The following is a 26,279-nucleotide window of genomic DNA, read 5'->3' on the forward strand; positions in this document are numbered from 1 at the left end:
ATAGTCTTACCTGCTCTCAGAAGCTCCTGTGGCTTGACCCTTACTAGAAGGAAGGGAGCCGTTTCTTCTTTATTCTCTAGGAGAGCATGATCCAGACTGGAGGTGGAAGTAGCTGCCCTTTCTTAAATCTTTTCCTAGCTCAGGCCTCCTTTAGGCTTGTTATGGGCTCTGGGCTAAATACAGGTTTAATGTTAAAATAACTATTTTTTGCCCTCCTCCCAAATCTCTTCTTTGCTTTCAGGTGCCTTAACATTCTTTTCACTTGGAGGCAAAGCCTTTTATCAGTTATTAGATCTAAAAGGCATAAGAGGAAGTTTCCTTTTTGAGGATGCGTGTTGATTTAAACCTATTTAAATTAAAGTATAATCAATTAGGGGAGGGATCAGTTGGGAATTTGTGATTAGCTGATGCTACTACATACAAATTAGATAAAAAGCAAAGAACTACTCTATAGCACAGGCTTCCCTTGTGGCTCAGCTGGTAAAGAATCCACCTACAATGTAAGAGACCTGGCTTCGATCCCTGGGTTGGGAAGATCCCATGGAGAAGGGAAAGGCTACCCGCTCCAGTATTCTGGCCTGGAGAATTCCATGGACTGTATAGTCCATGGGGTCACAAAGAGTCGGACACAAGTGAGTGACTTTCACTTCAGTTCACTGTATAGCATGGGGAACTATATTCGATATTTTGTAATAGCCTATAATGGAAAATAATCTGAAAAAGAATATATATATATATATATATCTATACACATATATACACTCATATATATGCATAAAACTGAATCACTTTGCTGTATATGTGAAACATATAAATCAACTATACTTCTACTGAAAGAATACAATCTGTTAATAAATTACTAAGACTAACTATGTTATGTGAAGGATGTTATTGTGGTAGCTATTTTGCAGTATATACAGTGTATCAAATTATTGTGGTGTACAGCTTAAATTTGGTGCATTTTGCTAAGTTGTACAGTTAATATGCATAGGACGGTTTGCAGTATTTATTTATTATCCATTTGATTTCATGGAGTATATAGTGATACCCATGCTTTTGTTCCTGGTATTGATAATTTGTATCTTCTTTTTTGTTTTGTGAATTTAGCTAGAGGTTTATCAATTTATTGATCTTTGTAAAGAAACTACCTTTTGGTTTCATTGATTTTAAACTTTTTGTGTCCCCAGTTTTATTGATTTGTACTGTTATCTTTTTTATTATTATTTTACTTCTGTTTGCTTTATTTTGTACTTCTTTTCCTCATTTCTTAAAGTGCACGTTTAGATTATTGATTTTTGAATGGCTCATCTGAAATACATGTATTTATATTTCTAAATCCTAGATATATCCCACTAATTTTCACTTGTTGTATTTTCATTTTTGTTCAGTTAAAAATATTTTCTACTTTGAGTTTTCCTCTTTGATCCATGGAGTGTTTAGAAGTGTGTTATTTTATTTCCAAGTATTGGGGATTTTTCAGACATATTTCTGTTGTTGATTTTCAGTTTAATTATATTATGGTCACTAAACATAATTTAGTTAAGTCTAAAAAAATTTCTTAAAGTTTGTTTTATAACCCAGGACATGGTTTGTTTTGGTGAATGTTCCATGTGCATTTGAAAAGAATGTGTATTCTTCTGTTATTGAATGGAGTGATATATAATATCAGATACGATTGTTGATGATGTACAGTTCTTCTATAACATTGCTAAATTTTCGTATACTTCTTTTCATTTCTGTGAGAGGAGTGTTGATGTCTCCAATTGTAAATGTGGATTTGTCCATCTCCTTTCATTTCTGTGAATTTTTTGCTTCATTTATTTGAGAGCCTCTTTTTAGCTACATATGTTTATAAGATTCTTATATATTCTTGGTGACTAGATCTTTTTAACATAGTGTAGCGTCCTTTATATCTAGTGATTTCTCCACAGTCAAGAGTAGCCCTCGCCCTGGGATTGCTCCACAATCCCTAAGCTCCAGCTCCCAGCTGCTGCCGCCCCTTCTAGGGGACCTGCATCCCTTTCCAGGGTACGTATGGCTGCAGCAAGGACTGTCTGATTCTCATTCTATTTAGGCTGCCACAGATCAGATGTTTCATTCTCAGCCTTAAATGTTTCTCCTCTGACTCAGACAATTGCCCTGATGTGGGGATCAGACCCCTGCTTCGCTTCTTCCACCCACCAAGGGCAGGTCCAGTCCTTGTAGTACTCCTGTTTTTTCCCCTAGTTCCTCCATCCTACCGAGTTTTGCGTGATTCTGTATATTCTTTTCTGCTGCTCAGCTACTCCCGTCCTCTCTCAGCTGGTGTTCTGCATGGACTTCTGTGTCTGAAGGTGTATTCCTGATGTATCCATGGAGAGAGGTATACACCATGTCCACCTACTCCTCTGCCAGCTTGTTTTCTAGTATTTCATTTTTATTGTATTTCTTTATACAATTACTTTAGTTGTTGCTTTAGGGATTGAGATCTTTGTTTCCTGAACATAATAGAACTACAACAACAACAAAAAATGTTTGGTTTAAACCTAACCACATAATTTTTCATGGCTGTCTTCTTTTTTTTCCCCTCTATGTTTAATGCAGTGGACAATTTTACCTTTTATTATTTGCTAAATGACTTGAAAATGTGCCTGAAATTTGATTTATTGTTCAGAAGAAATTCTTGAGAAGAATGAATAATTAGTTATGTTTTTGTAATTTAAATTAATTAAAGTAAAGGTAGATATTTGAGATAATTATACCTCTATATATGCCTATACTATTGTTATTTTGTGTTCTTTAGAGTGTGGTAAAATGGTGTAAAGACTGAGATAATAATAGTAATAAAAATTTGTTTCAGTCACTCTAATTTTATGTTCTAAGGATTTTTATATTTAATCTCCTTAATAATTGAGATGGTTTATTTCAGTTTTATTGATAGAGGTGCTGTGCCTCCGCACAGTATTTTGTCCAAGACCACACTCTTACTTGTAGTGAAATTTGAATTCAGACTCAGGTCTGTTTGACTTTAAAATTCATGTTTTACCATTAGTCTAATCATTGATTCCACAGATATTTGCTGAATACTTACTATGTGTCAGGTACCATATTGTTTCTGATTGAAAGTCAACATGATCTCTGCCCATATGATACTTCCTCTGTTGTTATGATAAGAACTGAAAACTTGGGAATTTAGTTTAGATTCTTTGTAGAAGTAACATTGAGGGCAGGAGGAGAAGGGGGTGACAGAGGATGAGATGGTTGGATGGCATCACTAACTCAGTGGACATGAATTTGAGCAAACTTTGGGAGATAGTGAAGGACAGGGAAGCCTGGCATGCAGCAGTGCATGGGGTCACAAATAGTTGGATATGACAAAGCAAGTGAACAACATCAACAGAAGTAACATTAAGAAATAAGGATCCAATATTAATGGTAGTTAGCAAAGAGTAGGAGGAAAAGCTGTATTGTCAGAGAGAAAAAGATATCCCAAGGCCTTGGGCAGGGAAAAAAAGAAAAAGTTCTCAGAACTGAAACCAGGCCAGAGTGGCTCAAGTATAGTATTCTAACAGTTTTTGAATATGAGATGAGGCTCATGAGAGAGGCAGGGTTCAATTTATCTAGGACTTTGTAGGCCATGCTAAGTTGGTTAATTAATGATTGCCTTGGAAATTTTGCTCCTTAAAAAAAGACCATTTAGAATGTAAGCCATTTGTAAGGTGAAAACTCCCTACTTCCATGAATTAGTTGATGGATATAGCTGGTGTCTCTTTATCTCAGAGCAAGGTAGTCAGTCCTAAGAATCCAGCATCACTTGCTTATCTTTCTACCCTGGAATCTGTGGCTTCTTAGGTTTTTCTGATAAAAGAAATTTGAGATTTTTCAGATGGTTAATATGTTTTATTGTTTTGGTTAAAATAATACTAAAAGAACCATACATTTAGGATGTTATGTGAACATTGCACTTGAAAGATTTTTCTCAACTTCAGACATGCTGTAGATCAAACATGACCTGCTGCTCTTCTTCATTTTAGTTCTTTTTAATGACCATTGAAATGCACCATCTTTCAGTGTTTACTTCAAATTTCTAATGTTTAAGCACATTTTTATATCTTTCTCAGTCTGAGGGAAAAGGCCATACCAATGCTGGGGATGCAATATATGAGGTGGTGAGTCTACAGCGAGAGTCTGAGAAGGAGGAACCAGTCACTCCTACTAGTGGAGGGGGCCCGTTGTCACCCCAAGAGGATGAAGCAGAAGAGGGTAAGAAATGAAACTTACTCAGTTTCTTGTCTTTACATAGCAGCTTTTCTTGTATCCTTACAGATGTGTGTATGTGTGTGTGTGTGTGCGCACGTGTGTGCTTATGTGCATGCGTGCCACTCTAAGCAGTAGGGGGAGGAGTGGTGTTTCTTTGTAGTCTCTGCTACTTTTAGACTAGATTTTACTAGATGCAGAAGAGAATTTGGTCCATTTGGTTCCTTGGTTGCATACTCCTAAGTGCAACTTACACAATTATTTAAATTTGACAGCTTAACTTTGCTGTCTTGCACGTTTGAAGTGTTTAATGAGAAGTTTCAAATTCTAAGCATTTTTAGAATTTCAGTGATTAATGTTATGTCCTACTCCTCATTTGACATGATTCAGTTTTGATTTGTTTATTGTTGTTGCCTTATCACTTACCATTCACTTTCTTGAAACACTAGCGATTATCTGCTTTGTTTACTACATGAATGCTGCTGAGAGTTGCTAACCAACCTCATGAGAGTCACACTTCATTTGGCTTTGTGCTCAGTACTTTTTATAGAAACTAGAGTTAAATGATGGATCTTTACTTTTAACCTTTATATTACCTGCTTATAGGATAGGGTTTATTAAAAGAAAGTTTCTTTATATCATCTTTGCCATCTGTTTTATCCTTCTTGTCAAGACTGTATTCAAATCTCTTGCCCTTTCTAACATTGGGTTATTTGTCTTCTTGTTGATTTTTAAGATTTCTTTAAATACACTGATAAAGGTCCTTTACCTGGAGGAGGAAATGGAAACCTACTCCAATATTCTTACTGGAAAATCCCTGTGGACAGAAGAGCCTGGCAGGCTGTATAGTCCATGGGTCGCCAAGAGTTGGACTCGACTGAAGCGACTTAACACACACAAAGGTCCTTTATTGGATGTGTTTTGCAGATGTTTTCTCCCACTCTGCAGTTTGCCTTTTCATTATCTGAACAATGTCTTTTGAGAAACGAAAAATTAATTTTTGTGAAGTCTAATTTGTCAGTTTCTTTCTTCTTCTTCTTTTTTTTTCTCTGTCTTGTGGGATCTTAGTTCTCTGACTGAGGATTGAACCTGGACTGCAGGCAGTGAAAGTGCAGAGTCCTAACCACTGAATTCCCTGTTAGGGAATTCCCTGTCAGGTTTTTTTTTTTTTCATTAATGATGTGTCTGTGAATGATTTAAATTTTTACGTGTAGTTGGAAGTAGAGTTCTCCCCACCCCACCCCACTCAGAAAACATTTATTATCTCATGGTTTCTGTGGGTCATGAATTAGGCTTGTCTGGTCAGTTGTGGCTTTGTCTTTGTTATGGAGAGTCAGATATTATCTGGGGGATTTAGTTATTTGAAGATGACATTGATGGGGCTGCAAGCTTGGAGAAGCTTCCAAGGGGGCTGATTCATAGTCATTGTCAAAATGATGCTGGCCGTTGGCCACGATACTTTACTTTTCTCTCCACAAAGACTTCCCACTTGTGCTGCTTGGGTGTCCATGTGGTACAATGGTGAGCTCTCCCCAGACAGCAGTCCAGGGAACTAAGGTGGAAGTTGCAATGGCTGTTATATCTTAGCCTTGGAGTCACAGAATATCACTTCCATAGTATTCATCTGCTCTGTGGTATACAATGTAGTTGCTATTTCATAGACTTAACATGCATTTTGTCTGACATTACTCCATGCCATCCAAGTCTTGGAAAGGTATTTTTTGATCCAGTGAAAATTTAGGGCTCATGAGGTTTGAAAGTTGTGTAGATGTGCAGTGTAAGGGAAGAACCATTTACTTATGGAAAATAACATAATTAGAAAACTGATAAATTTAGAAGTAAATGGCAAACTAAATGATCCCAATTTTGGCTTGTTATTAATCAGCAAAATGTGTGGAGACATTCACTGCTAGGATCTGAAAGTCCTGTATGAAGTATTGGAAGGCCATCATTTTCTAGTCTTAGCAAGAGAGCTGACTTGGGCTCCAACTTCATTTTTGATGCTGCCCTTTTGACAAAGTTCGTTTGGTACAGGTCTGTCAAAGTGCCTGCCTCAGCATGTAAGGAAGGAAGGGCAGAAGTCATGTGAGAATATGCCTGTGGTAAAAGCAACAAGGCTTTTAGCTGAATTGGATGTCATGGGCAGCAGAAGGAAGAGAAGTGAAGACAAATAATCATAGATTAAATCTAGGTTTTTAGGTTAGGTGACTGGATGCCAGCAAACGAGATAGGAATACCTGGGAAGAGTGGGTCTGAGGTGGGATATGATACATTCAGTTTCAGATAGTGATGGATTTGAAGTACAGCTATTTTTCAGTGATTAGAAATGGTCTTATATTGTGAGAGAAGTTTTAACAACTGGAGATAAAGGTTTGAGGGTCATCAGTGTGAAGCAATGATAATTGGCTGACATTTCTTTGAGAGAAAATGTGGGAGGTGGGGGTTAACAGTAGAGTTTTGAGAGATCACTAACATTTAAGGGTAGATGCAGGAAGAGAAAGTCCAGCTAAAAGATCTGCAGAAGAAATGGTTGGAACAGTATGAGAACTAAGACAAGGTAGTAATGGACCAAGGAGTGGAGATTCAAAAGGAGAAAATGATGTTGCAGTATTGACAAATGGAACAAGGAGATTTAGTATGATAAGGACCAAAGATTGTTCATTGGTTTCATTTACCATTGTTCATTGGTAAATCTGAGAGGCTACTGGGTACCTCTGGGTCATTTTAATAAAGTTGGAAAAGAAGCCTTCTTATACTGGACTGAGGAATGACTAGAGGTGAGAAAGGGATGTTTTAAATACTTTTCAGACTATTTTTTCAAGAAAGTCAATGGAGAAGAAGAGGAAAGAGACTGGACTTTAAGACATTGCGTTGCATGTGGCCACAAAAGGGCATTTTTAGGGTGTAAGAGATTTGAGTTCATCTGTAATAGGGAAAGGAGAGCTAAAAATAGTCACCCAACACTTAAGGGTGCAGTTTCCTAGCAGGCTTCCTGTGTCTTTACAAATGCTATTTACTCTGCTTAGAGACTTTTTCTACTTAAGGCCCCCTGAGTAAGCTCTTCAACAAAGGCATGTTAACAGTCAAAAGAAAATAGTGATTTTAGCATACAGGCAGTTTCCATACTTAGCAATGTTTAAAAATATTTTCTATGATATTTTTTAGTAGGTTGCTCAGGCAAATTGCATTTAAAATGTATTCAATGCAGGAATGGCTTGAGTAAGAAGCTTGGCAAATCTGCTTATGAAAAAGCAATCATAAATGTCAACAAAATCGTCAAAAAAACAGGCAGTGAAGGACTTGAGAAGGTGATCAAATTATATAAACATATGGAGAAAGCATTTATTCAAGAAAAACTACTGAGCCTTGAGTGAGAACTGCGAATGGTGTTTTAGTACTTGAGGCATCTCCTGTTCTGCTGATTCCCACCACTGGCTTATTATCATGGTAGTTTTGCTAGGATGGGGTGAGCTGTGAAAACTGGTAGCTTTGCTTTCACCCCTAGAAAGGACTCACTCGATTTGGAACATTATTGGAAACAATAGTGATTTTTGTTTTTAATGGCAAAAGAATGGGAAGACCAGTGTTTTATGTAGAATGATGTAATTTTGGTTGGGAAAGAAAAAAACTCCTTCCAAAAGGAGATTTAAGGAATGACTGGGCCTCATTAGTTCTGCATATCACTGGTGGTCTGGGAGGCTGTGTATACATGCAGGGCTGCACACACACTCAGGCAGATTAGAGAGGGTCCTAGCTATTCACAGATACATGCTGGACCTGAGGCCTTGCACGTTTGCAGTGGTTTTGCTTCTTTTCTGTTCTACAAAGAGAATGCGTTCCAGGTGAAGTAAATGGCCGAAGGATCATCTTCCCTGTAGGCTTCCGCTGTGAGCAAGTGGCAACTCCTAGGTGCTGGATCTCAGGATCCAGAATCCACCCTGTCTCTGCTGCTGTCATTTCTTGGACTGGATTGTTGCAGTACCTCCTAACGGGTCTCCTGCGTTCCACCCTTGTTCACTCTCCCTTAGTCTGTGGTTCTGCACTAGCCATAGTCACCCTTTTGAAATTTGTCAGATTACATTTCTTCTCTTCTGAAAATTCTCCATTGGCTTTTCATTTTGTTTGCCAAAGTTCTTTACCATGGTTTACAAGGCTGTATATGATTTTGCTTTCTGATTTTAACCTTTCTGACCTCATTCGCTGTCACTCTCTGCCCCACAAATTCCACCCTTGTCCTTTGCTCTCCTTCACAGTTCAGTTCAGTTCAGTTGCTCAGTCATGTCTGACTCTTGCAACCCAGTGGACTGCAACTTGCCAGGCCTCCCTGTCCATCACCAACTCCTGGAGCCTATCCCAAACTCATGTCCATTGAGTCGGTACTGCCATCCAACTATCTCATTCTCTGTCGTCGTCTACGGCCATACCACCCTGAACGCGCCCGATCTCGTCATTCTCTGTCATCCTTCTCCTCCTGCCCTAAATCTTTTCCAGCATCAGGGTCTTTTCAAACGAGTCAGCTCTTCACATCAGGTGGCCAAAGGATTGGACTTTCAGTTTCAGCATCAGTCCTTCCAATGAACACCCAGGACTGATCTCCTTTAGGATGGACACGTTGGATTTCCTTGCAGTCCAAGGAACTCTCAAGAGTCTTCACCACCACCAGAGTTCAAAAGCATCAATTCTTCAGTGCTCAGCTTTCTTTATAGTCCAACTCTTACATACACATGACTACTGGAAGAACCATAGCCTTGACTAGATGGACCTTTGTTGGCAAAGTAATGTCTCTGCTTTTTAATATTCTGTCTAGGTTGGTCATAACTTTCCTAACAAGGAGTAAGCATCTTTTAATTTCAAGGCTGCAGTCACCATCTGCAGTGATTTTGGAGTCCAGAAAAATAAAGTCAGCCACTGTTTGCACTGTTTCCCCATCTATTTGCCATGAAGTGATGGGACTGGATGCCATGATTTTAGTTTTCTGAATGTTGAGCTTTAAGCCAACTTTTTCACTCTCCTCTTTCACTTTCATCAAGAGGCTGTTTAGTTCTTCTTCACTTTTTGTGTCCTTTACAGACACTGCTATAATCTGCCACTGGGCTGTTGCACTTGCTGTTCCCCTGGAAGGACACCTTGTTTCCTGGATTGCCAAATGGGTCTCTCCTTCCTCTCTAATAAGTACCACCTTCTCAGTGAGATTTTTTGCCTTCTGAGTAAATAGCATGAATAATAGTAAGTGAAGGAATAAATAGAAATATTTTAACACAAAAGTTATAGAATAAATGAATATGTTTTCTTTTACATTGCTTCAAGATGATTTCATACTGAGAAAGACTAGAAAGGCAGTAGTAACATTTCTGAAATTGCACTTGAAAATAGGAAAACATAAATAAAGTTTTCAATTTCTCATTCTTATATATGGTTTGAATAAGAACAAGTCATCAGATTTCTATTTTTCCCTCAAAATTTTTACTTCTGTTCTTAACAAGTTTTCACTATTTGAGATGTCAGCTTGTCTTTTGAAAATCTATTAGCCATCACCCATATTAAAAAAGCTACAGAAATCACAGAGTAGGAAGTAATAGTTTCTTTTATAGATGAGACATTTCATACATTTTCAATACACTTTATTATTAGTTCTATAATTGACATTTCTGTCAACGCAGATATCAAAAGTTAGAGCTGGAGGTGGCATAGAAATGTTTTCCTGCTGGGGGGATTTGGAGTATTCTTTTATTTAATTATTTTCAGCAATTTGCCTGTCAAAGCAAAAGTGGAAGTTCAAGTCACTAAATTGTCTTACCTTAGCCTGTAATTTAACTAAAAAGGGATGCAGACTTTAAAGGACGAAAATTGCTCTTAATTTCCTGGGGAAGATCTAAAGTAAAATTAAAGTATCTTTGCATATTTTTCAGATGCTGTTGAAAAAATGAAGTGTGTTAAAGGGAATTAATTTGAATGCAAGGAATCTTTGCAGAAAGTTAGGTCCATCAGTACAACTGCCTTAGGGATTATTTTTAAACTACCTTGCCACCTTTGTATACTCCTTCATGTTCTGAATTGCTCCTGCTTTTGAAACTTGAGGTACACTTGATACTGCTTCATTTGGTTTTCAAGCTGACTTTCTGTTTGTTGACCTCAGACTTGTATTTAGTTACTTATAACATGGATGGTAAATTATAAGAAGGTAATACTTGGCAAATACAGGGTGATTTCCTTCAAGACACATGCCCAAGTAATTGTAAAAGACCAGATTCACAGTAATATGAGGCAAGCTTCACACTTGCTTGTAAACTAAACTTTACTGTAATATGCATTTTTTGTTTTTGTATTTAGATTGGTTAAATGCTATCTAGACTATTACCTTTGATCTCAGTGACTGGTACTCTCGACTAATACCATTTCTAATTCATTTTGATTGCAGAGTAAAACAGTCTCAAACTCAACTAGAGGTTTATTTTTCCTTTAATTTGTTAATTCATAGTCTGATTAAAGCTCTTAGTGTAGAAATCAGTTTGCAAATGAGATTTCTTTATATTTGAATGAAAATACAATGGAGAATATAGAAAAGAAATGAGTTTTATTTTAAGAAATACAGTGTTCATACTAGGGCTTCCCTGATAGCTCAGTTGGTAAAGAATCCACTTGCATGTATATTTTTGAGATTAATCCTTTGTCTGTTGCCTCGTTTGCTATTATTTTCTCCCAATCTGAGGGCTGTCTTTTCACCTTGCTTATAGTTTCCTTTGTTGTGCAAAAGCTTTTAAGTTTCATTAGGTCCCATTTGTTTATTTTTGCTTTTATTTCCAATATTCTGGGAGGTGGGTCATAGAGGATCCTGCTGTGATTCATGTCGGAGAGTGTTTTGCCTATGTTCTCCTCTAGGAGTTTTATAGTTTTTGTTCTTACATTTAGATCTTTAATCCATTTTGAGTTTATTTTTGTGTATAGTGTTAGAAAGTGTTCTAGTTTCATTCTTTTACAAGTGATTGACCAGTTTTCCCAGCACCACTTGTTAAAGAGGTTGTCTTTTTTCCATTGTATATCCTTGCCTCCTTTGTCGAAGATAAGGTGTCCATAGGTTCGTGGATTTATCTCTGGGCTTTCTATTCTGTTCCATTGATCTATATTTCTGTCTTTGTGCCAGTACCATACTGTCTTGATGACTGTGGCTTTGTAGTAGAGTCTGAAGTCAGGCAGGTTGATTCTTCCAGTTCCATTCTTCTTTCTCAAGATTACTTTGGCTATTCGAGGTTTTCTGTATTTCCATACAAATTGTGAAATTATTTGTTCTAGTTCTGTGAAAAATACTGTTGGTAGCTTGATAGGGATTGCATTGAATCTATAGATTGCTTTGGGTAGAATAGCCATTTTGACAATATTGATTCTTCCAATCCATGAACATGGTGTGTTTCTCCATCTGTTTGTGTCCTCTTTGATATCTTTCATCAGTGTTTTATAGTTTTCTATGTATAGCTCAAGCAACTCCTGCAGCTCAATTCCAGAAAAATAAATAACCCAATCAAAAAATGGACCAAAGAACTAAACAGACATTTCTCCAAAGAAGACATACAGATGGCTAACAAACACATGAAAAGATGCTCAACATCACTCATTATCAGAGAAATGCAAATCAAAACCACAATGAGTACCATTACACGCCAGTCAGGATGGCTGCTATCCAAAAGTCTACAAGCAATAAATGCTGGAGAGGGTGTGGAGAAAAGGGAACCCTCTTACACTGTTGGTGGGAATGCAAACTAGTACAGCCACTATGGAGAACAGTGTGGAGATTTCTTAAAAAACTGGAAATAAAACTGCCATATGACCCAGCAATCCCACTCCTCGGCATACACACCGAGGAAACCAGATCTGAAAGAGACACGTGCTCCCCAGTGTTCATTGCAGCACTGTTTATAATAGCCAGGACATGGAAGCAACCTAGATGCCCATCAGCAGACGAATGGATAAGGAAGGAAGCTGTGGTACATACACACCATGGAATATTACTCAGCCATTAAAAGGAATTCATTTGAATCAGTTCTAATGAGATGGATGAAACTGGAGCCCATTATAAAGAGTGAAGTAAGCCAGAAAGATAAAGAACATTACAGCATACTAACACACATATGTGGAATTTAGAAAGATGGTAATGATAACCCTATATGCAAAACAGAAAAAGAGACACAGATGTACAGAACAGAGTTTTGGACTCTGTGGGAGAAAGCGAGGGTGGGATGTTTCGAGAGAACAGCATCGAAACACGTATATTATCTATAGTGAAACAGATCATCAGCCCAGGTTAGATGCATGAGACAAGTGCTCGGGCGTGGTGCACTGGGAAGACCCAGAGGAATTGGGTGGAGAGGGAGGTGGGAGGGGGGATCGGGATGGGGAATACGTGTAACTCCATGGCTGATTCATGTCAATGTATGACAAAACCCACTACAATACTGTAAAGTAATTAGCCTCCAACTAATAAAAATAAATGAAAAAAAGGCGGGGGGGAGAACAAAAAAAAAGAAAGAATCCACTTGGAGTGCAGGACCCCGGTTCAATTCCTGGATCAGGAAGATCTGCTGGAGAAGGGATAGGCTACCCCTTCCAGTATTCTTAGGCTTCCCTTGTGACTCAGCTGGTAAAGAATCCACCCGCATTGTGGGAGACCTGTGTTTGATCCCTGGGTTGGGAAGATCACCTGGAGAAGGGAAAGGCTACTCATTCCAGTATTCTCGCCTGGAGAATTCCATGGACTGTATAGTTCTGGACTATACTGGAGAATTCCATGGACTGGTGTCACAAAGAGTTGGACATGACTGAGTGACTTAAACTTTCGATGATCATATTGCACTTATTTGTGGTAGGTGCTGATTAAAGAAGTGCTTCTCAAGTTTTAAGTGTGTGTGTGTATTACTTGGAGATCTTGTTCAAATGAAGTCTTACTTAAAAGAAAATCTGTCAGATGCCATTGCTCCTGGTCATACTACACTCTGAGTAGCAAGAATTTAAATTGCCTACACACATTAATTTGTTTATTCCTCATATCCACCCCATAAGGTCAATACTATTCTTATATTCATTTTATAGATGAGAAAATATGTTTCAACAAAATAACACTGGCATGCTAGATACTATTTATTTTCCACTCAGGTACTTTTTATATTTATAAAATTGATGTGTGTGTGCACTGCTGTGTATATGTGAAAGAGGGAAGAAAGGGCTTCATCATGTTGTTGACTGATTCTTGAATCTGTTTAAACAAATGAAAGTTAGCAAAAAATGCATTCGATAAGGGTAGGTATTTGAGAGAAAGTAGAGTGTATTAGTTAGTTTTATATTGCTCTATAGTAAGTTATTTCAAAAATATGGTATCTTAACACCCTTTTATTATCTCACACGGATCATGAGTGTGGCTCTGGATTAGCTGGCTCCTCTGTTCATGGTCTCCTGAGGCTGCAGTCATTTGGCTGGGGCTTCGGTCTCATCTGAAATTTGGGATTCTCTTCAGAGCTCACAGAATTCATTTCATTGTTATAGTACTCATAGGGGCTTGGTTTAAGGCCAGCAGGAGAAGGCCCAGGCCCCCCATTTTTTTTTTAATGATAGTTCTTGGTTTTGTTTTAATTTATTTTGGCCACATGGTACAGCTTGTAGGATCTTACTTCTCTGACTAGGGATTGAACCCACGCCCTCAGCAGTGAAAAACCACTAGACTGGCAGGGAGTAAGAGTTTACCTGATTTGGTCAGGCTCCTCTAGGATAGCCTCCCTTTGATTAACTTAAAGCCGAAGTGGTTAGGGACTTCATATCTGCAGAATCCCTTCAGCTTTGCCATGTAACACAACGTTGTCACAGCCGTGACATCCATCCTATTCACATGTCCCACTCACACCCAAGGGTAGGGATTACATAGGGTGTTTATACCAGGGGGCAGGAATCTTAGTGGTCATTTTAGAACTGCCTGTAACAAAGGGTTATGTACCAGAAATGAAGGAAACAATCCTTTTTCAAGCATCTGTTATATATTGATAACAACCACTTTTGCATACACATTACCTCACTTATTACCATAACCATGCAAGATAATTACTGTTACTCCTCTTATTTTACAAGTTTGTATCTTATTTCTCCTGTTAGACGAGGTCCTGTTAAGGGCATACATATATGCAGTACTAGTAAACAAAAAATGATCTAGACAACTTGAAAACAGTACGTGATGAATTTCCAAATGAATTATAAGAGTATTGATTGCTGTAGGTCTCTAGTGTCTTTTATTGAGCAGTTTCCATTACATGTGGCATCCTCACCATCTCTGCCTTTTGAAACCAAGGTTCAGCAATCAACTTAAATGTTTTTCTCATGACTGCTCTATTTGTCCCCAGTCAGAAGTGATCTCCTGTTCACTGACTGCAGAATTCCACTATATTTGCACATCTTTAGTGTCATTTATGGTACTCCATATTAAATTATAGTTCCATGTGTCTTATCTCCCCCTTGTGACTGTAAATTCCAGTGAGAAGCTCAGATTCTTATTCATCTTAGTGGGTTTGTCAGTTAGTTCCACACAGTGGGTCTCCAGGAAACACTGGTTTTATTTCACTTTCAAATGACCACACCTGGGAAGGTCTGAAAGAGTTAGTGGTATTTGGAAGAGTAGAAAGGAAGAAGCATAGCATTCTGACATATGTGAAAGCGGAAAGTAAAGACATGAGCAGAATCTTCAGTATTCCCGGAAGACAGCGAGTGTGAGGTGAGAGAGGGATTGAGAGCAGGCATTCCTTGGAGAAAGTGACTAGAAACATTGAACAGCATAGACTTTGTGTAAAGCAGTGGACAGTCTTAAAAGGATTTTGAGCTTGGTCATGGTGTGAGTGAAGGTTTGAGTTAGGTGTGAGTTAGGTAGATTAACCTGGCAGTATATTATGTTAAATGCAGTTAAGAATAGCAAAGAATCTTTGATATATATGTTTAAGTCGAGGACATAAAGCCTGAACTAGGATGCTGGTCCTGTAAATAGAAAATGACCAATTTTAGAGAAATAATTGGCAGGGAAATGTGGCTGCATCATACCTGTCTTTAATTGCCATATTCAAAGGCTCAGTGCTAGGTTAGTTCACCCTGGAAGAGGGCATATTTTTATATTAATTTCACCCATTAATTTAAGAAATATTTGTGTTCAGTTGCCAAGTTGTGTCCAACTCTACAACCCCATGGACTGCAGCATGCTAGGCTTCTCTGTGCTTTACTATCTTCTGGAGGATGCTCAGACTTATGTCCATTGAGTCAGTGATGCCATACAGCCTTCTGATCCTCTGTTGCCTACTTCTCCTCCTGCCTTCAGTCTTTCCCAACATCAGGGTCTTTTCCAGTGAATCAGCTCTTTATATCAGGTAGTTGAAGTATTAGAGCTTCAGCTTCAGCATCAGCCCTTTCAGCGAATGTTCAGGATTGATTTCTTTTAGAATTGACTGGTTTGATCTCCTTGCAGTCCGAGGGACTCTCAAGAGTCTTCTCCAGCACTGCAGTTTGAAAGCACTCAGACTTATTTATGGTCCAACTCTCACATCCTTACATGACCACTGAAAAAACCATAGCTTTGACTATACTGATGTTTGGTAGCAAAGTGATGGTGGCAAAGTTATGTCTCTGCTTTTTAATACTCTGTCTAGTTTGTCATGGGTTTTCTTCCAAGGAGCAAGCATCTTTTAATTTCACAGCTGCAGTCACCATTTGCTGAGTTTGGAACCCAAGAAAATAAAATCTGTCACTGTTTCCACTCTGTCCCCATCTATTTGTCATGAAGTGATGGGACTGGATGCCATGATCTTCGTTTTTGAGTGTTGAATTTTAAGCCAGCTTTTTCACTCTCATCAAGAGGCTCTTTAGTTTCTCTTTGCTTTCTGTCATCGAGTGGTATCATTGAATATTAAATATGCAGAAGTATCATCTGCATATCTGCATATCTGAGGTTGTTGATATTTCTCCCAGCAATCTTGATTCCAACTTGTGAGTCAACCAGCCTGGCATTTTGAATGATGCACTCTGCGTATATGTTAAACACGCAGGGTGACAATATTCAGCCTTGACATACTCCTTTTCCAATGTGGAACTCATCCGCTGTTCCATGTCTGGTTCTAGCTGTTGCCTTTTGACCTGCATTCAAGTTTTTCAGGAGACAAGTATGGTGGTCTGACATTTTGTTCAGTTCTGTCGCTCAGTCGTGTCCAACTCTGTGACTGCATACACTGCAGCACACCATGCTTCCCTGTCCATCACCAACTCCCTGGGCTTGCTCAAACCCGTGTCCATTGAGTCGGTGATGCCGTCCAACCATCTCACCCTCTGTCATCCCCTTCTTCTCCTGCCTTCAATCTTTCCCAGCATCAGGGTCTTTTCCAATGAGTCCATTCTTTGCATCAGGTGGCCAAAGTATTGGAGTTGCAACTTCAACATTGCAATGAATAATCAGGACTTATTTCCTTGAGGATTGACTGGTTTGATCTCCTTGCAGTCCAAGGGACTCTTAAGAGTCTTCTCCAACACCACAGTTCAGAAGGATCAATTCTTCAGTGCTCAGCGTTCTTTATAGTCCAACTCTCACATCCATAGATGACTACTGGAAAAAACCATAGCTTTGATTAGATGGACTTTTGTTGACAAAGTGATGTCTCTGCTTTTGAATATACTGTCTAGGTTGGTCATAGCTTTTTTCCAAGGAGCAAGCATCTTTTAATTTCATGACTGCAGTCACCATCTGCAGTGATTTTGAAGACCAAGAAATTAAAGTCACTGTTTCCCCATCGATTTGCCATGAAGTGATGGGACCAGATGCCATGACCTTAGTTTTTGAATGTTGAGTTTTAAGCCAGCTTTTTCACTGTCCTCTTTCACTTTCATCAAGTTTGAACATTCATTAGCATTGCCCTTCTTTGGGATTGGAATGAAAACTGACCTTTTCCAATTCTGTGGCCACTTCTGAGTTTTCTAAATTTGCTGGCCTATTGAGTGCAGCACTTTTATAGCATCATCTTTTAAGTTTTGAAATAACTCAGCTTGAATTCCATCACCTCCACTAGCTTTGTTTTTATTGATGCTTCCTAAGGCCCGCTTGACTTCACGTTCTGGGATGTCTGCCTCTAGGTGAGTGATCACACCATTGTGGTTATCATGAAGATCTTTTTTGTGTAGTTCTTCTGTTTATTCTGGCCACCTCTTCTTAATGTCTTCTGCTTCTGTTAGGTCCATATCATTTCTGTCCATTATTGTGCCCCTCTTTGCATGAAGTATTGCCTTGGTTTCTCTAATTTTCTTGAAGAGATCTCTAGTCTTTCCCATTCTATTGTTTTTCTCTGTTTCTTTGCATTGATCACTGAGGAAGACTTTCTTATCTCTCCTTGATGTTCTTTGGAACGCTGAATTCAGATGCTTATGTCTTTCCTTTTCTCCCTTGCCTTTTGCTCCTCTTCTTCTCTTAGCTGTCTGTAAGGCCTCCTCAGGCCATTTCTTTTTCTTGGGGATGGTCTTGATCACAAACCTCTGCCCATAGTTCTTCAGTCACCTTGTCTATCATATCTAATCCCTTGAATTTATTTGTCACTTCTACTGTATAATTGTAAGGGATTTGATTTAGGTCATACCTTAATGGTCTAGTGATTTTTCCTACTTTGTTCAATTTAAGTTGGAATTTGGCCATAAGGAATTGATCTAAGCCACAGTCAGCCCCTAGTCATGTTTTTCCTGACTGTATAGAGCTTCTCCATGTTTGGCTGCAAAGAATATAATCAAGCTGATTTCGATAATGACCATCTGGTAATGTCCATGTGTAGAGTCTTCTCTTGTGTTGTTGGAAGAGGGTGTTTGCTATGACCAGTGCATTCTCTTGGCAAAACTCTGTTAGCCTTTTCCCTGCTTCACTTTGTACTCTCAGGTCAAACTTACTTGGTACTCTAGGTGTCTCTTGGACTTCCTGCTTTTGCATTCTATTCCCTTATGATGAAAAACACATCCTTAGTATGAGTTTGTGTGTGTGTGTACCTAGATATTTTAGCAATAAGCTTGATTCTGAGGGTGAAAAATTCCTTTATGGTTACTTATGTTTTAGGTGGGAATAAGCATTCTGAATCATTGCAGCAATTAAGTAGTACTGTGACACATCACAGTGTGTATTGCAGTTACCTGAATATAATCAAGATTGTGATATTCATTTAAGACTGGTAGTGTTGTTTGGGTTTCTGACCTTTTCCTTTACAAATAACTGGTGGTGTTTCAGAGAACACTGCGATCTAACCATGGGATGACTGAGTGTGATTGGGTTCCATATCAACTGAACCCAAGCATTTAATTTCCTCCCCTGTGATTTGTATTTCATTTAGAAATCTAAAGTACAAACTTCACAGTGTTTGATTCATGAATAAGATCTGTCAAGATCTAGTTTTGTTTCCCCTCAATCATACAGTAATCTTTATATTTTAAAATACCTCCAGAGAGTGAAAATCTGTACCACTCAGTGTAAGTAAATTGTATTGTCATGTGTCTAAGCTGCGAGTCTTTTTACTCCCTCCTCACGAAAAAAGGTTTTATGCAGCTTTAAACAGTAATTGACCTTTCAGTTAACAAAGAATATGTCTTAATTCACTTCCTGCAATGTTATTGTGCCTGGAAAGTTTGTTATTCTGTCTTTAACTTGTGGAGTTTCACTGGAATCTAGTGTTTCAATTTGTTTTAAGTGATAAGATTCTTGGAACTGGCAGATCAAAATCTGATTCTAACATGTTCAATGTGTATGGGAATGATTTCTATTATATTTAAATTATAAAATACATAGTCTAGTCTTTTGTATTACTGTAAGTATAACCGTACTTTTTAATGAAATTAATTACTTTCGAATATGTATTACTGGGCATTTAAAAGATTCTTTCATCTTTAATATAATGAAGCAAATAAGAATGAATCCTTATTCTGAAAGGGTGAACTGTAGCCTACCGGCAAATCTGCCCCACAACTTATTTTTTCTTATATGGCTTCTGGGCAAAGAATAACTCTTATATTTTTAAAGGATTGTAATAACAACTTCCCCCAGTCCCCCTTCCCTCCCCACACCAAGAAAGTAAAAAGAAACAACAACATGTGAGAGTTAAAAATACTCTTTGGCCCTTTATAGAAAAATTGGCCAACCCGAACAGTTAAAGCATATTTGTGAACAGTTTTAAGTATACTTAATGTAATTTCTGAAACTCTGTGGAATGTTTTGCTATTACTGTAATGTCTTTTGTGTACAAAAATGGGGCCACCATATAGCTGATGTTACTTTTTGTTAGTTACATTTTATTACATAATAAATGCCCTTTTTATTAGTGTTCCAAAATAAGCTGTTGTTATAGGACTTTTGCTATGGATAGCATATTATAGTAAAGTTTTAGTGTATTTCTAGTGGAAATATATCTAAAAAATAAATTATTTTTTTCTTTTTACATTTTGAAATGACTTTCAGGCGACCAAAACAAATTTCATGATTTAACTTCGTTCTTAATAGAAAATATATTTGAAAGGAAATGTAAATAGCAAGAAAAAAAGGAAAAGCAGTACTGCTAGAGTTAGTGTTTTCATAATATAGGTGTGATGGCAAGCACCCATCCTTCTCATTTAGTAACTTAAGTGTGGCTACACGTTTGTTAATATGCAAGGTACAATTGTACTTGTGCCTACACAGTTTGTTTATATTCAAGGTACAATTATACTTGTGGTTGTTTTGGCATATCTGAAATGTATATTTAATTCAAACTGTTATAAGTGAATAATCTAGTAGAAAAAATACATCTTAAGATCATAAAAATATCTTTTTATATTGATCAGGGTGGATTGTTCTTCAAGGCTAATACAGTGCAGAATCTCTGATAAGAAAATCACACTCTTAGACATTTTATTCAAAAGTATATAAATCTATTGCATGAAACTTTAAGTTTTAACCTTATAGGAAGTATAAGATTGTGAATATAGTAAATATGAATTGGGGATTTTTATATGGTATGTTTTTGTTAATTTTTTTTTCTTTTTGTGTTGTGTGCTTTTAGAAAAGGGTTAATTAGATAAATATTTTATTTTAAAATACTCAGATTTGGTTATTAAACTTCTATAGGTTTGGTTTTTTTTGGTGTCCCTTTTTTATTCTTTTGGTGTTCTGTTTTCATGCTGGTGTCAAATTTGGTTCATTTAGTACTTTGTAGATACACTGTTTATATTATCTGAAACATTTTTAATGTAAAAATATGCAGTCGAGCATTAAGTGATCATGATCACTTTTCTTTCTTTCTAACTCATTTGGACTGTAGTCTGCCAGGCTTCTCCGTTCGAGGAATTCTCCAGGGAAGAATACTGAAGTAGGTAGCGACATCCTTTTCCAGGGGATCTTGCTAATCCAGGCATCGAGCCTGGGTGTCCTGCATTGCAGGCAGATTCTTTACTATCTGAACTACCAGAGAAGCCTCTAACTTATTTAAAATATTTATTTCACAAGTTAGAAAATTAATTTTGAATTAGCCAGTATTCCCATAGAAACTTATCCTTAGTTCTTCCTTAATTAGTGCTATTTTTGTATCAGTCTGATGTGCATACAACTGTCCTTAATCATTTTCTAACTTCAGTGTGATAAATTCATTTTTCCCAATCCCCTGTAAATTCTCCTGAATGCCTACTAATGTGTTACTTCATTGCCTGCTTTCATGTCTCAAACTTCTTGAAAGGTGTGTTAAAATTAATTTAGAATGCTTAGAGAGATTGTCCCAATGCTACTTTTGCAATTTCCCTATCAACAATTTCTATAAATATAGAATAGGATGAGAATGGAGAAGAAAAAGTATTAGAAAATAAGAGGGAGATTGAGTTCTATAAAATCTGATTATGCAAATTGCTTGATATAGCACAAGGCTAGTGCTGCATCATGTTTGGATGAAAATTTGAGCACTTAACGTTTCTTATCATATATTCAGAGTTCATGTAAACATCATGTTAATGTTTTTAACATTACATAGAAAGTTGTTTTTCTTTGAAATTGCAGGAGTTTAACTGAAATAGGATTCCCCCCCTTCATTAAGACTTCCTTTTCATACTTAATTTAATTCATAGAATAATTGAGAACTGAGGGAAAATCTTTGATATCTAAAATTTTAAATTAATACAGAATTCTTTTCTTGTTTCTTTTTCAGGGTATGTAATTATCTCATGACCTGAGGATTTTTTGTTTTAATAAAAATAAATCTCACATATTTACACAGCAATCATATACTAAATAGAGTTTATACTGGTACTTTTAAAAAACTTGGAAGCCCTAATTTAATCCTAGAAATGTCATTGTTGATAATAGGGCTGACCTTTATAGAGTGGATAAATGATCTTTATACTTGAAGGGTCAGTACAACTGGCTAAATTCAGCACAGTTTTTGTAGAAATCTGACTTTATTTATCTTTCTAATAACATTTTTGGTGTAATTATATTTTCCAAAGTGGTTCAGTCAAGCATGTGTTTGAAAAAGTGGTTTTGATCCAGCATATTAAGGGATATAAGGGTATTTATTCCCGGTGGCTTCAGTTTAATATGATACCAATAACATTTTAAATGGTAGTGTGATAGAGGAGATTGGTTAGAAACAGGCTAGAATTCTTAAAATAATTACTTTTGTTGACAAATGATGAATCAAATGTAATAGAAAAACCCCCAAGTGAATTTGAGATAAACTTACAATAGCATGTTCTGTTTTCCCTTGCAAATATTATTGGTATGTTTGTGATTTCAATTTAACCAAGCACATGAATCAACTAGAATGGATTTTGACTGAGATAATCATTTACTTAATCAAATCTTTAAGAAATTTAAATAAATTAACAGTGTGACTGAAAAATTTTTTGTGTAAAGCTAATCATTGATTTATGATTTGGGAAGATAATCATCTTTTTATTTCTTAAAAAACAAATACAAAAATACATGAAATTTTCTCTCTTTTTCTTATTTAAAAATTTTAAATAAATGTAAAATGGACTCCTATTACCCACCAGTAGTAATTCTCAAGAGAAATCATTTAAGAAGCTTATGTATTCATTTCCAAAAGGAACAGTGTGTATATCATGTTTGGCAACTCAATTTTCTCATGAAACAATCTCTTATGAACACTTCATTAAACAGTTTTTCACTATTTAAAATTGCATAGTATTTTGTGGCATGGGTATAGCATAACTTACTTTTCCATTTCTCTTTTGAAGGTTTTAAAAGCAATTACCATTTTTATTTTTTGCTATTACAGCTATTATAAAGAATAGTCTTCTTTGTATATATACTCTGAGGCTCAATCTGGTTTTTGATAGGTAATGCTAAATTGTTTTCTAGAAAGACTGCAAATGTTTTCTCCTTCCAACAGTGTCTCTGAGCACCCTTCACCGATTCCCTTCACCAACGGGAGATATTATCAGTTTTAAAATATTTACCATTCTTACTGACATCTCATTTTGTTTACATTTCCATGATTATAAAAGAAGTTGAGCATGTCTTATATGCTTATTCTGCTAATAGATTTGAATTTGATTGTTAAATCTAATATAAACTGCTCTTCCTGTCAGAGATTTAGTATTTCATGATACCTATAGTCAAATTCTAAAAATCTTGTTTGGTTTATGTGCCTGCATATTTGTCTAAAGGGAGTTGGGAAAGAAAGTAAGCATTATTATTGTGCTAGTGTCAGGGGAGAGTCATGGAAAACTGTTACTTCTCTCACACCCACTCCTTTTGCATTTTTATATGTTAAGAGGTGTATATTGTTTTGGGATCCCATCAAACTATGGATACACAGATCAAAACCACTAGGAACCCAGAAACAATAATCCATTCTATTTGAAGGGAAAGAATTTTTGCTTTCCCTTTGGATTCTGTCCCTCCCAGATGTTTATTGAGTGTCAATACTCTGTCAGGACTGTCGTCACTTAAGCTTACATCATCTTTATATCTTAATACTTTTGACAAACTGAAGTGTCTCCCGAATACAGTAGACATCATTCTCCAGAACGTTTAAATTTCTTCAGTCAGTTGAAGCACAATGAAGATGTCTTCATCTAACACAAATGCATTTTGATATGGTCTGTTACCACCACACCAGGTAAAGCAAGTGCTGTCACCCCCTTCTCCTCCTGCCCTCAGTATTTTTCTCCAGCATCAGGGTCTTTTCCAGTGAGTTGTCCCTTCTCATCAGGTGAACAAAGTATTGAAGCTTCAGCTTCAGCATCAGTCCTATAGTGAATATTGCAGGGTTGATTTCCTTTAGGATTGACTGGTTTGATCTCCTTGCTGTCCAGGGGACTCTCAAGGGTCTTCTCCAGCACCACAGTTTGAAAGCATCAGTTTTTTGGTGCTCAGCCTTCTTTATGATCCAACTCTCATATCCATACACAACTGCTGGAAAAACCATAACTTTGACTATACAGACCTTTGTTGGCAGAGTAGAGTGCCCTTAACACTTGGTAGGTAAACTGGTCTCTGGAAACAGGTTGAGTAACTGATTCACAAGGCAGTTAATTCTGTTTTCTAGTTACTAATAATGAGCGATCAGTGCAAAGAAATAGAGGAAAACAATAGAATGGGAAAGACTAGAGATCTCTTCAAGAAAATTAGAGATACCAAGGGAACACTTCATGCAAAGATGGGCTCAGTAAAGGACAGGAATGGTATGGACCTAACAGAAGCAGAAGACATTAAGAATAGGTGGCAAAAATATACAGAAGAACTGTACAAAAAATATCTTCACAACCCAGATAATAATGATGGTGTGATCACTCACCCAGAGCCAGACATCCTGGAATGGGAAGTCAAGTGGACCTTAGGAAGCATCACTACGAACAAAGCTAGTGGAGGTGATGGAATTCTAGCTGAGATATTTAAAATCCTAAAAGATGATGCTGTGAAAGTGCTGCACTCAATATGTTATGCACTCAAATTTGGAAAACTCAGCAGTGGCCACAAGACTGGAAAAGGTCAGTTTTTATTCCAATCCCAAAAAAAGGCAATGCCAAAGAATGTTCAAACTACCACACAATTACACTCATCTCACATGCTGGTAAAGTAATGGTCAAAATTCTCCAACGCAGGCTATAGCAATACGTGAACCGTGAACTTCCAGATGTTCAAGCTGATTATAGAAAAGGCAGAGGAACCAGAGATCAAATTGCCAACATCTGCTGGATCATCGAAAAAGCAAGAGTTTTAGAAGAACATCTATTTCTGCTTTATTGACTATGTCAAAGCCTTCAATTGTGTGGAACACAATAAACTGTGGAAAATTCTGAAAGAGATGGGACTACTAGACCACCTGACCTGCCTCTTGAGAAACTTATATGCAGGTCAGGAAGCAACAGTTGGAACTGGACATAGAACAACAGACTGGTTCCAAATAGGAAAAGGAGTCCGTCAAGGCTGTATATTGTCACCCTGCTTATTTAACTTATATGTAGAGTACATCATGAGAATTGCTGGGCTGGAAGAAGCACAGGCTGGAATCAAAATTGCCTGGAGAAGTATCAATAAGCTCACATATGCAGATGACACCACCCTTATGGCAGAAAGTGAAGAAGAACTAAACAACCTCTTGATGAAAGTGAAAGAGGAGAGTGAACAAGTTGGCTTAAAGCTCAACATTCAGAAAACTAAAATCATGGCATCTGGTCCCATCACTTCATGGCAAATAGATGGGGAAACAGTGGGAACAGTGGCTGACTTTATTTTTTTGGGCTCCAAAATCACTGCAGATGGTGACTGCAGCCATGAAATTAAAAGACGCTTGCTCCTTGGAAGAAAATCTATGACCAACCTAGACAACATATTAAAAAGCAGAGACATTACTTTGTCCACAAGGGTCTGTCTAGTCAAGGCTGTCATTTTTCCAGTAGTCATGTATGGATGTGAGAGTTGGGCTATAAAGAAAGCTGAGCGCCGAAGAATTGATGCTTTTGAACTGTGGTGTTGGAGAAGACTCTTGAGAGTCCCTTGGACTGCAAGGAAATCCAACCAGTCCATCCTAAAGGAGATCAGTCCTGGGTGTTCATTGGAAGGATTGATGTTGAAGCTGAAAGTCCAATCCTTTGGCCACCTGATGTGAAGAGCTGACTCATTTGAAAAGACCCTGATGCTAGGAAAGATTGAAGGCAGGAGGAGAAGGGGATGACAGAGGATGAGATGGTTGGATGGCATCACCGACTCAATGAACATGAGTTTGGGTAAACTCCGGGAGTTGGTGATGGACAGGGAGGCCTAGTGTGTTGCGGTTCATGGGTCGCAAAGAGTCATACACGACTGAGTGAATGAACTGAACTGAACTGAATAATAGTGAAGCATATGTATGGAAAGTAAATGAATTATCTGTTTAATTCTCACACCAGTCCTATTAGGTGGTATTTTATCATCTTTTTTTTTTTTCTTTAAGCATGAAAAGATTGAAATGTAGTGAGATTAAGCAGCTTGCTCCGAGTTACACAGTTTATGAGTAGTTTTCATGCTAAAACCTTTCATTTGTTTTTCAGGCTAACACCTTGCTTGAGTCTCCCTTTTCCTCCTCAGGCCTTACCTTCTTTTCAGGTGGGAGCTGAATATGGCAGAGTGCCATTCTTTATCAGCCTCATTCTGGGCTTTGGGTTGAAGCCAGAAATTACTATGAGCATCTGTGGCTCCCAAGGGCAGGGATTGGGAAAGTAGGTGTCAGGAAAAAGTCCGAGGAGGAGGCTGCTAGTTTTTGGATTCTCTTTATACAGTCTGTTTCAATCAGAACAATTTTGATAACCTCAAATCATTGACAGATTTCAGTGTTGGAACCTTGCAACTGTTTAGGCATTGTATATTTGTACACAGATTGTATTCAATAAATGTTATTTGAATTTAATTATACTGAACCATCTCATTTATGGTTCTGGAAACTGAGACCCTGAGGTTAAGTGACAGTGGCTGGACCAGAATGTGTTCTCCTGATTACTTTATAATTGCATTTGTAAACAGTTAACTCCTTTAACTGAAACAAGACTGA

At 37.4% G+C, this 26,279-nt stretch overlaps 1 protein-coding gene across 3 annotated transcripts in view; it reads left to right on the top strand.

Moving 5' to 3' along the window:
- RABGAP1L (RAB GTPase activating protein 1 like) overlaps positions 1 to 26,279 on the top strand; it is a 657,985-nt gene that overhangs the window by 140,527 nt on the left and 491,179 nt on the right. For all 3 annotated transcript variants that reach the window (XM_065936086.1, XM_065936087.1, XM_065936089.1), the window contains exon 11: positions 4,101 to 4,242. In XM_065936086.1, coding sequence (XP_065792158.1) covers positions 4,101 to 4,242 — 142 coding nt within the window. The remainder of the gene's footprint in view (positions 1 to 4,100; positions 4,243 to 26,279) is intronic.

The sequence above is a fragment of the Muntiacus reevesi genome, chromosome 5 (genome assembly GCF_963930625.1).
Source record: "Muntiacus reevesi chromosome 5, mMunRee1.1, whole genome shotgun sequence".
Taxonomy (NCBI): Eukaryota; Metazoa; Chordata; class Mammalia; order Artiodactyla; family Cervidae; genus Muntiacus; species Muntiacus reevesi.